Below are 18,729 nucleotides of genomic sequence, written 5' to 3'. Positions count from 1 at the left end.
GAGCGCCTTTATGTTTTGATTTGTTCTGAAACATTATAAACCTCTCGCTGTCTAAGCTTTTATTAAAAATTCATTTTCTGTTTCTTTGTGAAGCAATTCGCAATTTTTTTTGCCCTTTTTCTTGCTGTATATATATATATATATATATATATATATATATATATATATATAAATAAGAAATAGCACAATTGGTTGCTTTAATTTTTCTGGTATCTCATAATCCATATGTCTGTGCATTTGCACCAGCCTATTTCACCATCCTCGCCGTCAGCACAAAACCTCGTGCGGGGCAAGACACAGAACGAATTAGGCCACGCAAATATTTTGCTTGCTCCTTTTGTTCTGATACATGCGTACCATGAAAAGCAATTATGTAGATTACGGCATACTATGGAGTCCAATGAAGGTTGTCGTCAACCAGGGACCCTGACAATCGCCCGAGGGCGTCCATATGGCGCTGATATCAAATACTCTTTGCTGGACGAGTCTGTGTTTGTACTCGCGGGATCTATGATGTATGCCCTCCTATAATGCTCGTGCTAACCAGCATTCTTCCCCTGGTCGGTATTAGGGAGTATCGGTGTGTAGAAAGAAGCAGGTTCGCGGTAAATCGGTACATTTCTTCGTAATAAATTGTTGCACTATTTCCGGCGCAAAAAAAAAGTCTAGCGGGCATAATGGATAGATATAAGTTATTACCTCTTATCTAAACAATTTTTTCATTATGAAATTATTGCCCTAAGGTAACTTCGGGAGCCGTTATAGAAACCACCGTTCTCGATTTATGCCATGACTTTCCATTGCATTGGTAAGAATCGCAAATACATCCTGAAGGGAGTTCTATATGGAAGTACAAACGTTTCTTCAAAATCGAATTGTTTTTCAATTCAGTTAAAAAGATTCTCGTTTTTTAACTGTTTTTGGATCCAGTCGCTCGAGTTTTTCTAATATTGTCCCGTTTCATAGGTGTTATTGCAGGCCATCTTTCCGCTATTAGCTATTCCGCAGTTCGTATCAAAGCCGCTACAGCGATTTAGTAACATCAAAAACATGAAGTCCACGGATATTTTTATTTCAGTTCTAAGCCGTAATTTTGATCTGTCTCTTATATATTTGAAGTACGTCAGAGCGCACCAAACAAAAAGTTCCGATGCCCTTATGGCCTGACATGTTTGTTCATAGACATATTATCCCTTTCCGTAAATCCTTATCGACAAAAAAGTCGCGAAGGATTATCCTTTTATGACTGTTTTGCCCCAACTCATAGCTTGTGTTGCGATGAACTTTGTCCTCACTATAAAAATACGAAACGGGTTCATTGTTTCAAGGGTTGAGAGCTTAGGTATAACTCAAGTAGGCCGATGCTGCCATCTTACAAATATTATTCGACTCAAGTCTATATTATCTACGGTTGATTAATTGTCCTTGAAGAGCGATTTCATATGCTACTAGCTGTAGCTGTTCGATCTAACCCTTTTGTACTTGTGAACAGACGAGGTAGAGTAAAAATCTTATATTTTGGATTTGCTCATATGTAACATTCAGGCCCAGTAAAGGACTACGTACACTATAGCTTGAAAGCTTAATTCGTACGCATGAAGGAATTCCATAGTCGATTTGATTCAGGGTTAACCATCTATTTAACTTTCGAGACGCTATTTCCTTGGAGATCTCTCTAAGTTCCGGCTACTAAGATACTTTTGGCTAGCAAGAAAAACCGAAAAAAACTGCACGATAACAATAGTGACATTATCGTGCTTTGTTCAGTAGAGATAGTAAAAACGTTCCTTGATATGCCTCCAATATAAAGTAGAAGTGTTGACAAGGATTCGGAATACTCGATAAATATATCAGCTTGGCAAACGCTTCTAGTTCACTTTCTGTGATTGAGACAAGATTTTCTAAAAATCATTACCTCCATTAAAGAGGTAACAATACGACGAACACTAGCCACAATTATAATCATCTTCTGCCATATTGCAAATGCCGTTCCTAATCCCTTCCTTAATCGGCAAGCATCTCCGATTTGGTAACTTCCTGATGATAAATTTAAGTAGTATGAAAATAGATACAACCTATTGCGGAAACTGGGCTGATATTATCCTACGAACACACGCTGTGCACAATGATGACTTTATCTAGGTAAGTTACGCGCTCTGTACTATAGTATATCTATTACAAGCGCTAAGGAACGAGGAAATTCCGTCGAGCCACATGCAAAAACCAGTAACTCTAGCACCTTAACATTATTGGACGTTGCAACGGTAGGGCCATTATTCTGATCACTAACTTATTCGATAGTTCCCTTTAACCACATGTGTTATGGATGAGTCATGATATGTCAAGGGATCTCACTGCATCGACAAACGCTCTTTCACCAGACTAACTAAACAGATAAAACAGAATCTATTAAAAATATATGCTGTAAAAGCCCTGAAAGGGAAATGCGATCGAGTGTGCACTCGTCACAGCGGGATTATATCATAGTCGAGGTATTATTCATATTGTATCGTGGTGTGTACATAGGAGTGTGTGCTTTCTCTATCAGTAACAGATGTTCTGAGGCTCTTTCAAAGACCCTTTTATATGTGGTTACTTGTTCATTGTCCCATTTGTGCTGTATCTGCGAACGGCTGTGTCGGCGTCACGAATCGGCCGGGCAAGATCGTCTCAACACTGGTGCAATTACTACTGACGGCAGCACCATCGCCACAAGCCTCGTCGGAGCGACACTGCAAAGACGCCGTCATGGCGACAGATGAACAGTGTACACTTGCGGTACTCGAAGCTATTTCCCTTCCCCAGAGCCTTAAGATGATGACACTACGTCAAACCGACAGCTACTGCCCAGGTGCACTGGCCCTCGAGTATATATGTCTGCTGCAGTACGCACACACACACACAAATATCCATCGTATACGAGCATATTTTTTTATGCAGCGGCTTAGCCGGATAACGGCCTTCTTGCTTGTTCAGGTTGGTGCATACGGTCGTGGTCGCAACAGTCGTCGCCGCCGCCGCCGCCGCCGCCGCCGCCGCCGCGTGGAAGGCGACCGTCAGTTCCTTAAATGAAAATGATTCTGCTGATATAGCTGGACACCCCTGGATGCCTTTGTGGTCCTTTGGGAAGGCACAGAAACACTTATACAGCGAAGAAGCGTAGTTAATTAAAGGAAAGCGGTCACTCCTTCACAGTGTCATCTACCAGTTACGATACGAGCCAAGGATACGAACGAAGAAGCGTACGAGCACTAAAGGCTTCGCTCGCTTCGGTCTGATGATGACGTCTCTACATGGGGTGTGAAAAGATTAATAACAGAGACAAGTGGCATGCTTAGAAACCACGGCCTATTTGCCACTATATGGGACAGATAACAAGCCATCGTCAAACAAAGACAATCGGCGGAAACTCAGTGTATTATGACAGCGAAGTATTGATTGTAGTGTGTTTATCACTATCTGGATTTCAATTTTCATTTTGTCAGGCATACATTGCTGCCTGTAAAATCTGTAGCATAATCATGTTTGAAGAATCACTGAAGCTCGGTGATCTTCTTTGAACTGTTAAATTTTTTAGAAAGTACTGCCTAGTCTAGCGGTGCCGACAACAATCCTAAGCTAAATTTGATCAATTACTTATATTTGATGCTAACGTATATCGCACCTGAATTTTCTCAAGGTGCGTGCTATTGGTAACAATTAAATGCCGTTTCGATACTGGTGAACTTCAGCTTTCGGATTAGCTCCGGAACTTATTCACCCGCTTATATTATCCATTTAATGTAACAATCAAGTGTGCATCCACTATTCTCGATGGCCACTTCAATTTGCGCTTCGCTAGTGTCCAACTTCATCTGAAGCAGCTGAAAAATTTTACACTACATTCCATGCGAGGCCCACATTGAAGGTGACTATTTAACCTCAATTTGCGCAATTCCAAAATGGTTGTCCAAACCTAAATGAAGAAATCTTGCCTGGACACAGCCGTCTGAGATCGAGGGGGACCGTCTCGTGAATTGCCTCAAAGGATGAACGTCTGCCAAGCGACAACGGTCACTCATTAAGTATTCAATAGAATATGCGCGCGAGTTTTCCAGCGCATGTTGGTGTTTACAATAGGTTCATGGGTGACATTGAACTACAACCACTGCTGCGAAGAGTACCACAATTATCAATCAATCAATCAAGGGACTTAGTAAAACAACAAGCAATTCAAGATACAATAAAATACGCAGGACCACCACTGTTAACAGCAGTAACAGGGCCAAGCGGAACTGGATTGTTTAGAAATTTTGTTTACGCGCATCAACGGCTATCCGTAACGCTACTCGTATGGCACGTAATAGAACGCGTAGCACAAAGGTACAACGTTACCGTCGTAGAATTATTCGTGAACGTAATGGAGGGAGGATTTATCGGAATAGATTATGTCGTAAAAAAATTATCACCGAATATGATGGAACAAATTTACCATAGTTAATTAATTATGCAACATCCAGAAAAATTCATAAATTTATAATCTCAACTGTTTTACTACAAGATTTACTACAAAGAAATAGATGATGATTAGAGATATTTAGAAGTGTTAAAATATTTATTTCGTATTACACCGGAAACAGTGGCACACCCAACAATAGAAGATATAGCAACATGTTTCAAATCATATCATATAAGATTAAATGTATTATTAAATGGACAAGGAGTTAAACATTATAATCCTCAACATAATCAATTTTTTTTAAAATAACACCTAAATATTTATTAAATATTCAAGCAGCGTCAACAATACCACAAAAAATAGCAACACCTATGAATTGACCTATAATAGAATGGCCTAACTATGCAATGCCCGATGACTCAATTCCTACATATATGTATCGATTTAAAGTAGTTATATCTATGCTAAATTTAATACTTATAAAGGTACACCAAAATCATCTATAAAACCAACACATTATGTTTAAATAAGATTTAAAGCTCTGTTTATTAACATTAAATCATTTACATTATGATAAGTAACAGTAATAGGAGTACTGTCGTTATATGTTTGCACAAGTGCATTAATCCGGTCCGATAAAAGTGGGGCTACGTTGAACCCAGGGAAGCGGTGGCAGACCAGAGGGTGAGTATTTGATGTAATGATAATTGTTTCAATCGTAAATTGGCTTCGACATTGGACGGGTAGCAGGATTTTGGAGGATATGTTGAGGAGTTCGTCCCATTGAAGCCAACCATAGAAGTCGTCCAGTATAACCGCCTCTTTCTGTTGGTAATTGTGCCACCACGGCGAACGATTCTTGTAATACAGGCTTTCGGTATTATGAATGTTTCTTGTTTCATGCTGTGAAGGCTAGAAGGTTATGATAATGGGTGTTGCATACTGTGACCTTTCCCTCACTCGATTCAGCCTCAGCTTCTAAATTCGAGCGACTATGTTCGCTTCTTTCATAACGTTACGCATCCTTTCGTGGCTACAAACCTATACGTTTTTTGATTGGAAAAGTCTATACTGAAAAGACAGTTGCCTATTGATCATGGGGCAAAAGACAGAGCGCGCTAGGGAATCACACACACTTCTAGCCAAATTCAGTGATCCGCTAGCGATAATACGTTTAAGTTACACTAAGTTAAGTAGCAGCTTACAATGTTGAGAAAACAGTACAGATGACGATCTGTTCAAACGAAATTGATGTTCGAAAATGAGGAAGCTTAGAAAACAAGGCGTCTCATAGGAAAGATTATTTCTTATTGATAAAAAAAAAATATCGATAAAAATACTTTTGTATTGCCGAACTGATAATGTGAATCTTTAGATCTGTCTGACCGATACGTACGTTATATGTTCTAAGCTAGAAATTCAAGCGGATACTGTGGATTTTTCAGTAAAAGCTGAGTATGGATAGTTGGCTACGTAGGAGATATAAAGATGAGATAATCAAATTGGTTATCGCTGTTGTTGCAGTCATCTAGTGCACCACCTCCTAATTGCCGTTATGGCTTAGAAAGTCAAAACCGCAGTGATCTAGTAACGCTGTTTCCGTGAACTGGGTCAATAACTACCCTTTTGGGGATTCATACTGCTTGACCGTGTTCCAATTTACTAAGTAGAACTGTTATAAAGTGCGGCTGGTAAACGTTAGATGTATATGAGTTGGGTGGAAGCTAAAATAGAACACACGAGGATAGTACATACGAGTTAATATCAGTTTTTTTTTTTGGTAATGTTTGGATATCATGATAATTTCTAATCGATTCACATGGATTGCACACGTACAAGATCCTGCGAGGGTTTTGTCCGCGGGAAACAAAAAAAGTTCTATTGGGGGCAAACGAACGAATGTAACATATTTGTGTTGATATTTTTTTGTTCTTGCACTTACGAATGAATTCTAACCAATTGGACACCAATTCTGGGATTATAAACATCCTAAAAAAATCGACCTGAGCCAGATGTAAGATTCCCTATTCCGTCTTTCGCTTCAGCAATGATCGCAGCCATCGTTATCTAAACAAAACACGTAGCGTAAGCTATTCTATCCGTCTTTCCTTAATTAATAAATTTCTCTAATTATTTCACTAGCTAGTAGTACCGCTTCTGGTCAGTGAAACAGTCTATGATAAACTTTTTCCTCGTAGGCCCCAACGCTGGTCCTGGAAATTCTCAGACGCACATTCCCGTCTGCAATTGACTGCAAACAGTAATTAGCATTATCATAAAATAGGCCATATCATAGTAAGTAATGCAAATGCTTAGATTCTATTAGTTTCGTCTGGTGACACAGTTATAGCTGTGCCGTTCTAGGAAAAACCACAAACGTCGTGACGGTGGGATCGTCTGTTTGCTGAAGCGCCGCTATGTACGTATGAACTTTTAATGCTCTTCGTCGTCTTCGCCTACCTGTGAGCCATGCCAACCTCTTCATAGTATTTCTTCAGAATTGCAAGGTCTTCGCACGCCTCGAAGAATTCACCGTCTTCTACACACTCGCCAGCGCACCTGTGACCGAGAGCGCGCTCTGCGTACATTAAATCAAATTTGCGGTTAAGTATCGAGTAAAGTTTCGACGATTGCCTTTGCATGTAGAACAATGACGAAGTCGGCAATTTTAGAAACGACCATTACCGTTGTCAACTAAAAACAAACTCATCATAAATAGTATAATAGATATGTAAATAAAAAAAAAGATAATAAACACCAACTGCACAAGTGCGACAATTACGCGTCAGCTTAATCACAAACCTACCTATAATACCTACTACTGTATGCGCATACGAGTGTATACTACCTTGGCAATATCTTCTCCTGGAACGACCGTCGACGGCTTATAGTTGATACCGGCCTTGAAGCCAGCCTAGAACACCAATCTATAAACTGGATCGTACGTTCCGTTTTAATCGTTACAGCCGCCGCGTTGACGCCTTTCGGCACGACGTCGCCACGAGTCGATAGGCAGCAGGCCATGCATTTTTCTTGGTGTGGGCCGCATTTAACAATCTGCAGGTCAGAATCAAAGCATGCTGCGGATATCCCGGATACGCTGCATGATAGGCCTTCTTTGTGGGGAAGATAGGCGCATATGTGACGAGCCGAAAATGTATCCGTGGGTAAGGAAACAGGTTGGCCTGAAACTCTCTAGGATCGAAATGCAATGAGGCTGTTATCGAGGAGCTAAGGCTAAGGCTAGCGTAGGTGGCCCCGTACGTCGAGGTACTTGCAGCAGGTGTCGTATACAACTTCGTTGTCGACCATGGAGGCGCAGTGCTCCAAAGTGTAGTGAGCTGTCAGGGCAGACTTGTAGGGTTCCGCAACAGCGGTCGAAATTTGCGGCCCTGAGTATTCCGGTTCCATTTTTTCCCTAGGAGAGTAACGAAAGAAACTGACAAGCCGGCCGACGAATAAGAATATAACATGGAAGTATTTCATTAGTATAGCTGCATAGGTTCGTTGCATATATACTTATATGGATAGGCCGTGCAATATAGGTACAAATAACATGTCCAAATCGGTGCATTTATTCTCACACATCTCATGCATCTGTTACAACTATATAATGTTACTGTTGTTATACGTAGATGTGTGGCGATTATAAATATACGAGCATTTGATTGAAGGCAGACTAATACTACAGGTAAATAGAGCTAACTTAGTAAAAAAGTAGGTTTTTTTTTTTTTTTTTTTAAATAAAAATCAATACAAAACGACTGCATCGAACAAAAGTGATATCTACCCGAATCAATAGATGCAATCAACTAAAAAAGAACAAAAGTAACGTATTTGCCGATGGTCTCATAGTTTTTCTAGGTATATACAACTGTTTGTTAGCTATTCTAAAGGAGCATTGTCTCATTAAAAAATACTAAGAACTACCAACGGTTAATACTAGTCAGTGGTCATTTGCGTTATGGTGTATGGACAGTGGTACATTTTTCTTTCATTTCAAGGAATTGACTAAGTATTAATTCGAAACAGAATGTTCGTAGCAGGATTTGCTGAGAAATTTGATGGACGCGGAACTAGCCAGTCACTGAATCGCAAACCTAATTGTACAAATTAGGTCCTATTACTGCTGGGGATTTGCAATAGAATACAAACAAGTTTCAAATCATTAATGTTAAATTAGACACATTACGATATCTACATACTCACCATGGTCGACCGAGAGGTGGTCGATAGGAAGAGACGTAAACCCAGAGCAAGTATTGCCTCCAAACGAGTGGAAGATCAAGAAGCTCCTCAAGGCCCGAACATAAGTCAGCTTCACTTCGAATCCTATCGAGTAACGAGCCGAAACTTCTATTACGCAAAAATACACTGATAAATAATATATCTTTGCGTAAGTAGAATTAAAAGAAGATTACGAGGTCAATGTAGTGCAGGTCAAGCAGGCTATGCGTAGTGAAAAACATCTGAGAAGTTTAGTGGGGTCGCCGAAGGGAAGTAACAAACGAATGCACCTCAGTGGTGCATTTTGTACATTCAGGCTATGCTTGAACATTAGCTATTTCGCCTAAGCTCGGCAGTTTCTTATTAGAGCTCATACATGTTGATCATTCTATGGCGTTGTATTATATCTAGTAAGTTTCTCAATGACACGGTACTGTTTTTGAACTATTGGCATTATTTTAGCCTGCATGCATTGATCAATACCGAGGTCAACATGTTAAAAATCATGTGCGCCGTACCTAACTAAACGTGTTGCTAGAGTTCAGGATATTAGCAATTTTTTCCTGCCTTCTAGCTAACGTGTCAAGCGCCATATCAATCAGCTCTTTGCGATGGGCCCTTGCATAGTTGTTGGGCAGCATCCTCTTTTCGGCTGCTTCGGATGGAACAGTCGTCTCTGGAAAATAATAGCATAGATATTGAGAAACTGCTCTTGATAAGGTGTTGGAGGTCGTTTTCATTCCATTTCCAATACCTCAAACACATTTTTCACCACTTTATCAGAGATCAACCAATATCGCACGGAGAACATGCTTTCTGCTGCCCGTTTCCGGGAAGAGCGCGTCAAACGGATCGTCGCGATTAGACCACGCTGTGTCACCTAGCATTTGAACGGCTACTAGAACGTGGCAAATCGTCATGTAACATGTGTCTCTGCTCATTGACAAAAGATCTATGTATCGTAACAGAGATAATGTCAGCAAAACATTTGGAAAATACAGTGTTTTTTTCACGAAAAAAAAAACACAAACACCTTTTTTCCGTTTAACTGTATTCCATGTTTGATGCAGTCAAGCTCCCAGCAGCCATTGCCGATCTGGCAACCTGCCTGGCCGGCGTCATGGGAGATAATTTCACGCATCTTTAATGCTGGCTCGTGGTTCTTGCGTCGACGTAAAGACAATAGTGAAAACTCCTTAATAAACCAAATAATCAAATCGTTTATATTAATGTAAAATAAACAATGGTATATTGATACCAAGGGTCAATATTGCAACATGGAAACTATCAAAAAGTTTCGTCAAGACCGATTTTTATCGCATTTTAACAGTATCACAATATCAACATTTATTGGTAGATACGCTTCTATATATATACACACCACATGACCAAAGCAGAGAAAAGGACTTAGTTTAACAAACGCTTATAAAATTATGTATGGATTTTTTTAGCATTAATTTGCCTATTCCCAATAACACTTAGCATGTTTAGATGGTGATTTTCTAAGATGTGTAGTAACTAACCCATGTGAACATCTTTGTTTCCAAACTTCCACAATAGCAACTACTATAATAGTGATCGAAATAGTACCAAAAACCGGACCAAAAACATTCTAGTCCTGTTTCCCTATATTTGAAATTACCTCTTTTTCATAGGAATCCTACCACTGAGTAGTAGTAGTAAATGTTACATAAGGAATTTCTGAATAATTTCAAACAGCGTGAAAATGCATTTTTCTTTCTTAGTTAAATTTTCCATTTAATCGAGTATTAAAAGTACGTCAACCTCTATACGAAACATTCAATTTCTCGCCTTAATCTAAAATTCAAGTCTTGAAGTTCAACTTAGCTATAATCTCGATGTTGGGGGTGGCAGTCTCTTGTGATCCGGATACAGCGGTTATAGCCAAATCGTGGCGGTAAAATTCATATAGGAAGATGACTCTCACCAACTTAATGTGGAAACATCTTTTGAGCCAGTTGAAATCATTCGGTCTAGTGAATGCTCGTGGTCGTATTAAAGCTAACGTATATATCCCAAGGTGACAATGAAGTTAATGACAGGCTTATGATAGTATACATGGAAACGAATCTGAGGAGTTAACGTACGAAATTCATGTAATTTTATTAGCCGATCCTGAGGCGTCAGACCTATTTAGGTCCAAAGGAGTCCAGTGCGTTATAGTTTGATCATATAAACGCATTCAGAGAAGGGGTCATTTCCCGTTTTGACTCCATGCGAGATTTGACGTTTGGAAAAACATTAGGCATTAATCAGGCTTTAGATACTTAGTGCGTAACTTGAAAATAACTGTCTATAGTAACTTGTTGTTATTCGTTTTCTGCACATCTTGTAGTTAACGAAGCGTTGGTCCAAGGAAGTATCTACTTTAACGTTTGATTATAAACAGTAGTACCATGTATTGGCTTTTGCTATTAGTCGATAGGCTCAGGCAATAATTTCTCAAATCAGACGGCCAATGTTGATGAATTGTGGAACCGATTAGCCGAAAACATTTCTCAGCTAATAAATTACATCATAAGGGAAATTCGTTCGTACCGTCACGTGGTGAGCTCATGTTCGCTCTCGTAGGTACGGTCGACGTGACGGGCATTGTGTTATACTACAGGATGAACCTGTCAGACTAACTAAGGGATAGGACCCGAAAAGAATAAAGTACTCTTCCGCCTTTGGTCATCAATAACCGTTCCTCTCGCAACACAATTAAGCGCTCTTCACTACTTCATTCAAATATAGTGCCTTTTGCTGACCTACACATTTTAGTAGATGTCATCAACTCAATGAGAATACAGTCTGATGAACGATCAGTTTTATCTAAGCACGGTGTATGATACAGCGTAGGCTGTTGCGCCAGGGCTTATTTTGGTTTTTTTTTCGTCGTTCTTGGAACAAGCGCAACAGGTGCGTGCACCTGGCGAAAACGTCCACCCATTTTAGTCCATGTTCCGCCGAGGATGAAAGCAGCGATGATGGCCATAGCGACGTCGTGGGCCAGACTGAGAATCGCCCAGCGGCTCCTGACCAGCCATAGGAAGTCGGACTACGCAATCAATCTGTTACTGTCCCTTGTGCTGGTGCTGACCGAGCTGACTCGAGTTCTCACATGCTTATAAGCTTAGGCAGTAGCCTGCAGCGCTTCTCGATAGTTCGACCACGTTGCGATAGCAACCAACTTCACATCAACAAACGTCCCGGCTTCAGCGTTCCAAAACATGAACATCTGTATAATGACGTTACGAATAGTAACGTCACTGCGCTATGCATCGTCGCATACACTGAATTTATTATGCAGCATCGAATGCGTCACGTCTACCCCCTTTGTTATGCGGTACTGCGTCTTCGGCATTACTGGTTAGTATAGGGCGATCGGCTTTTGCCTGTCAGCGTAGAACAGGGCTTAAGATTGAAGCGACGAGCAACTGCGAAGTGGCGAGGTTCTTATTTAAGCAGTGAATACTCCCTGTACGTAACACTAAACCGGTTCGAAGCGCTAGAATCGAATCTACAATTGACTTAAGCTAGGTTCATCTTTGTGCGTATACGCTAATACGGATTATAAGTACTGATGAATACAGCGGAGACGATCAGAGTAGTGCGCCCCCTATCGACCGATGGCCGATCTTCCCTGTTTCAGCAGCGGGCGAAATCGGAAAAGCGTAGGGAACAGACTCGGAGCGAATCCTGTTACGTATTTCTACTAGACGTTTTTAGAAACGAACCATAAGTATAACTGTAGAACAGAATCGAATACCGTATTACTGATGAGAAAATTCGTTAATCAATTGTAATCAACAGTAAACATTAACACAAGACTACTACTTTGTTTACTGCATATTGTGGATTTAGTTATATTTGTTGCTAACGGTGTCGATTCTTCTATGAAAAAATATTTTTTTTTAGTATAAAAATCTTTTTGGCGCACTTACCAGTTGCATGGCACCGATACTTGCTTTCATTTATTCATCTGCATAAAAAATGCACCATCAAAGCAATAGGTCACATTGAAATCTGGGTTATACAGTTAAATAAGTGGGGGGTAGGTGCAACCAGTAATGTAAGACCCCCTACTTCGAGATTTCAGGACACATCTCCTTTTTTTTATACTCGCTGTTCATAACTGCCGACTAGCAGAACAGATCAGCTATCGCTTCTATTATGATATATAAATTTGCACACTTCAAGATATGAGATGTACCATAAGGCTTTTAGATTTTATGACAAATTGTATAGTATTCTTTGTTTAAAGTTTTGCTTAGTAGCTAACTCAATAATGGATTACATGACCACGGTTAATTTCGAAAAATGTAAAATTTACGTTTTGCATCAGCGGTTTTCTAGACTGTCCTCACGAAGCTGATGTTCTTCAAATGGCAGTAGCTTTATCCGGCAGCCGAAGTCAGTTTAGACAATGCGATGCAGTCCATTGTTCGAGATCCAAGTTCATAACTACAAATACTGTATATATCAATGCTTGGATTAATCTGTTTCGTCAAGTGGCGATGACTACAAACAAGTCTCTGATAGTGTTTTCAACGTGGATTTTTCTATTCCAAAGGAAAGGACCGTTATAAGCGCAAAGCGGTCTTGGGGGGATGGGAGACGTTTTGGATAACGACGTCAAACGATTAGAAACAATTATCAGTAGTTTCATCGGAGGCCTTGTACACAAACAAAAAAAAGCTTATTAAGATAGATCTGAAATTAGCAAGAAGACTATCAATGCAATTGATGCGTGTCGCAGAATCTGGCGTTCTTCACTAGCACGAAAATTTCGTTTTATTGTTTGAGGCAGGCCGGCAATAGCTTGTGTTCAATTGTTTATATTTAACATAAAATAACGATACCGAATCAACTGCCGAATGCGTTTTGTTATCAAATAGATCATAAGCTAGCCCATTTTAACTTTGAGGCCATATTAGCCTTGAAGTGTTTACATTCGTACTGGTATTTTAAGTGATACACACGGTGAATCAAAGTCCTTAACCCGTTTCTAGGATACCCATGAATCCTTGGTTCAATACCCCTGGCACACACGGACGCACGCGCACACTGTTCTTTTAATATTTCTTGTTTTCAGAGATCTGCTTTGTTTTTTTTTTAACCTATAGAAAGACTTTTTTGTTCATAGTATTGAAAATAATATGGGGAATTTGACTTTAACAGTTCGTCCTGGCTTATCATTACGCACTTCGTTATCTTCGCATTTCGTTACAATTTCGTTAGACCTTAAAAGCGTATTTGTAGTTTTTCAAAAACTTTGCCCCAACCGGTGATCAGCCAAAGACAAACAGTTGGGTATTTCAAGAAATAGTTTGTGAAGCTTTTCAATCAAAAACTAATTTAAATATATTTAAATTTTGGGTTTAGCGGTAAAATCCTGACTTGATGCGAACTGCTAATGAGATTTAACATTCATAGATTAGGTGTTCCGATTTTTAAGCCGTTAAGCATTGTTTCAGACAGCATACATATATTATACGTGTACATATTAATCAGCTACACAGGGTGAGCGCAGTACTCCTCCTTGGTACTCGACCAGCTGGACGATACCAAATAAGGATTAGCTAAATATAAAGCGTACCATAAATTTTACTCTCGGCAACGAAACGTCTTATTTCTGAGTGATTCTATAGGCCAACAAGTCAGGCATATTGTTCGCAAATCAACTGGAAGCTTGCAGCTGTACCTGAGGTATCTGCGTAGGTAAGCCTCCTCGTCAGACGAGATCTCGTCAAGTGTATTTATTCCGCCAGATTATCACTTCCCTCAATTGTAAGGCTAGCCTATTTACTTAACAAAGATATTAATAATGACAACTAAGCCAACCTAAACTCGAACCCATATTTTGTTTCAAACTTTGCATTATGTTCAACATGTGAAATTATCTTGCTACACAACGCGTTCCTTCATTACTACGCTCAATTTATTTGAGGACTTGAAGACTCTGCTAGTTATGCACAAAATCTATTGAAGTTACAATGTTCTACGTGTAGCGGTGTGCACAGCGGCATAGGTGCTCGCACTGGACGGCAGTCACATGCGGCAGTGCAGCGAAATGCTGGGTAAGAATGGACACGGCGATTCTAATCCGCTCCTCACTTACGGTGATATATCGCGGGTTTAACAACAGCTCGCTGAGTTTTCCCTCCCATTTCGTATTACTACTGCTTTTCTGAGGAAAGGAGCGACTAATCCTAGAACTCTTCGATGTTACTTAGGCTTCTAGACTTGTAATTATTCGTTTATTGTTGCTACTTCATGTCCGTCGAATGTAAGGCAAAACGTCAATTCCTATTTATGCTTCCTGCTGAGTAGTAGTTTCTGTGTACGATAGCCCACGTAATCTTGTCTACACTTTTTATCCAAAGCATCGCTTTGCTGCTACGTACGGAGTGATCGGGTCTCACTCTTCGTTCTGTTCAGCCTGTTTCCGTGCGTCCGTCCGACCGCTACTGCCTCTGCGTCACAGATTTACTATCTATCTTAAAGAGTGCAGGTGTTGAGTGTTTAACAACGGGTCAGCGACAAGCGAGAACAGAGAATCCGTTCGGTCGCTAAAAATCTAAGATTTTCTTGTAGATTTCTTATTCAACCCATCTTGCAACGTTCTCGTGTTAGGTTCAGTCTAAATAGATAGTATATGATGGGCCTGGACGCTACGGTGCGAAAGGTCATGACCAGCTGATTAGCGCGGCAGCGTCTACTATCCTTTATCGGTTTATGAGTATGCCTTGTTGCAGCTGCCAGCAGTGGGCGCGGTTCGATTCTTCAAGTAGATAACGCGACAGTCAAACTGAATAGAACTGCCAGTATTGTTGTTATTGCTTGTGTCCGTTTTTGTCTGCAGTTCACTTACCACTGCGGGGCTCCACCTCACTACAGCGACCGCTGTCGACAGTGAACCTGCAGAGACGGCTTTGTACGAGCTACTCGTGGCCGTGTGCTTCTGTAGGACATGACAGGTGTATTGGTATCAGTGACAACTCGAACCGGTGCACGGAATTCTACCGGTAGCAAAGCAGGCAATCTAGTTTTTAGCTAATCAATCATTTCGTTATCAACTACGGGCCAGCTTTGCCAACTTTTGAATATGCTACCGGCGCTGGCCGCGGGAGTGTCGCACTGCCTGCTTTGTTGACTATCGAACAGTCGGCGGACGCTATCCATGTAGCCCCTATAAGGTGAAAGAAAGAGGAACCCCGACTAGATGCTTACATTTGTTGGTGTGTTGCGGGCTGTCCACCTAGAAGCTGTAACGTCAGAAACCTGTATGGCAGTGGCCATAGTATAGCCAACTATGGACATAACGTTGCTTGATATTGTATCGCTCGGCCGGCGTAACTCTCACCTAACTCTTCATGAACGACGCGAGCGTTTGCTCTAGAAACAATGATCACGAATTGATTTCGTCTCGATATTTCATAGATTCTTTCAGTTACCCAGTGACCCGAATACGGTCAGTGAAGTTTATTCATTGCTTTACTCGATACCGTTCATGGAAATCATCTTCGCTGTTGAAGTGCTTTGTTGTCAGCGCCTCAGCTTTGTATGCTTGCTATATTAGCACATTATCACAAGACCCATCAAAATAACTCAAAAAAATCAAAATAACCAAAAAAATAATAATAATAATAATAATAATAAAGTAGCGTTCTAACAGATATTACATTGACAAGATTGATTAGAAAAGGTTACAAATACTTTCGCTTATTCCTCAGTCGACTTTCATAGCAATTACTGACTGTGGGGAAAACGCAAACATGAGTGAACGATTCTACGCGCTGTGGCATTGTACTAGGCAGAAGGCATACACTGTTCGAGCGAGGGCATTTCGGTACGATCAATCGGGTAAAGTAACCTAAGGTTATAGGCAAAAAAGGAACGAAAGGGTATAGTCAGTTTTAGAGACCTCTTATATTACGAAATCAGCTGACCAGAATGAGGAGTCTATACGGTACGTAGATTCAGAAGGGTGGGCTAGTCGCCGCCCCGCTTGACGTGGCAAAGTATGATCTGTTTAAGGATATTTCGGCTGAATTCACGGCTGAAAAAAAAACGCGCCGTTGACTAGGCATCACAGAATTTCTAGAAAATGTTATATTAACTATAGCTCAAATATCAAACGAGCTGAAGCCGACGTACGCCTTCGTCCCAAAGGAAGATAGCTTCAGTCTGTTATGAGCTCGCCGTTTGTTATAGAAATATTCGTCTACATCGATTCCTGTCATTTGTGGCCAAGAAGGGTCAGCAGTCTGTGACACTACGCGAATGGTGCCTAAAAAACAATGTTTTTGACTATTTACCCAGTGTATCGATCATTGTTTACAGAAAATAGCAGATATCGATCAAGAGAACAGCATCGTGCTACGCAGGAACGGAGTAACGTTGTTCTTAACGTTTCAATAGGCTGGGCTTCTTCTTGCGTTCGATCGGTTTACACTATACACGTATTATTACATTTATTTATTATTATTATTAAACTTTTACCATACAAGTTGAACTAGACGTTAAGTATCCTAATAAATGAATAAATGTCAGAATTTATGTTTTTAGCTATGGACTATTATATACGGTTAGAAAGCATGGTCCTTTGTAAGTCTTTCTAACTGCTACGGATGTCTTAGCTCGATCGTTGCTTCAAGCTCGGTAACGATTCATATTCTTCATTCGTTTCATATCCTAAAAGGCACACCTATTAAAACTTCATTTAGGGCTACAGAAGCTGAAAACTAAGGAATATATTAGTTTATTAAGCCAGGTCTATAATGTAATTTGACGTACATGGTTTCGATAAGGAGCAGTGTAAGTTATGCAGCGCCTGCAGCTGGCTACGAGGCATTTTACTTGACAATGTGCATCACAACAATTATATTTGCTGACCACTGCATGAATCTTTGTTCTTTGCATAGATTAACGGAAATAGGCAATATTGTGTCAGCCATATTGATAAAATCAGAAGCAACTGTGAGCCGCTATCCGCGCATCGCTGACCATCACATGTACCGATCACCAATATATTAATATTGCACTATTTTTACGTGCTTCTACTTTCGCGTAACGTTCGCCTTCGCCTCACAATTCTGATTTATCTTAGTTTTCGAAAAACTTTTAGACATATGGAAACAACGTGTCCTTAGGCTTATCAATGCCTCTTTTTATACAAATGGATTTTGTATCGAGCTTGCGCTGTTGATGCGAAACTATCACATATAGACAGCCATCATAATCGTCGTTATTGACAGCCACTGAAATGTGTTCCTTTATTTTTTTTGTGTTGTCCATTTCGAAGAGTTAACCTTTTCGGTTTATCGTCGTGCAAAAGACAACAGATATAGACAAAATAGCAGACGACAGCAATGGCGGCAGATCAAACCAGGGAGGCAACCCATAGATACTGCACATGCTGTCGCTAGAAACGACATCGCACTCATTGTCGCGTTAGCGTTCGAGAGCTGCCAAACCCTATAGAAATACAAATAAACAAAGAAGTATATAATAAATAAATAAATAAAGCCATTACTCGTGCGAGATTTTACAGGTAATGAGACTAGTACAGTGCTGTTGGACGATTGATTATAGTTTTAATCTGAAAAAAAAGACAAAACTAGACGGCGAAGTACCTCTGTAGTCTTCTGAGGAAGACGTCATGCGCTTTATGCGATTTTTTCTAACAGGGCCACCCGCTGTCATGTTTGGAGTTGCGGAATATTACGTGTTAAAACCATGTATGCTTGCTTTAATTGTTCCGCTGAAAGAACACTTGTTTCTTGCTTGTTATGTATTACACTGGAGGGATCCTCGTATGTCATTGACGTGCCACATATCTAAACTGTTCTGATAGAACGTCAGAGGCGCAAACAATTTCCTCCGTACTCAGGCACTTTTGTCATTCAGGTTTGTCCATGTATCCGGAATCCAACTGGTGTTGCCAAATATTTAGCCAGTGGTAGTTTAGAAAGCTTCTGAAACGCACCATTAATATACTCTGGGGAATCTTCTCTTGCGATGACAATGACAGACGGTATCTTGTCGTTCCGCAAATC

At 40.3% G+C, this 18,729-nt stretch overlaps 1 protein-coding gene across 1 annotated transcript; it reads right to left on the bottom strand.

The window, feature by feature from the left end:
• Positions 1–4,941: 4,941 nt before the first annotated feature.
• LOC111245290 (tubulin alpha-8 chain-like) lies at positions 4,942–18,140 on the bottom strand. The gene is given in 8 exon segments (XM_086980495.1): positions 4,942–7,016; positions 7,287–7,352; positions 7,355–7,542; positions 7,545–7,696; positions 7,698–7,877; positions 8,648–8,770; positions 9,184–9,341; positions 17,468–18,140. Coding segments are annotated over 5 exon segments (597 nt in total). The 5' UTR covers positions 7,850–7,877; positions 8,648–8,770; positions 9,184–9,341; positions 17,468–18,140; the 3' UTR covers positions 4,942–6,977.
• Between the last annotated feature and the right edge of the window lie 589 nt (positions 18,141–18,729).

The sequence above is a fragment of the Varroa destructor genome, unplaced genomic scaffold (assembly GCF_002443255.2).
Source record: "Varroa destructor unplaced genomic scaffold, Vdes_3.0 BEIS01000002.1, whole genome shotgun sequence".
NCBI classification, from domain to species: Eukaryota; Metazoa; Arthropoda; class Arachnida; order Mesostigmata; family Varroidae; genus Varroa; species Varroa destructor.
The sequence above is the reverse complement of the archived record's forward strand: the minus strand, read 5'-3'. Positions and strand labels throughout refer to the sequence as shown.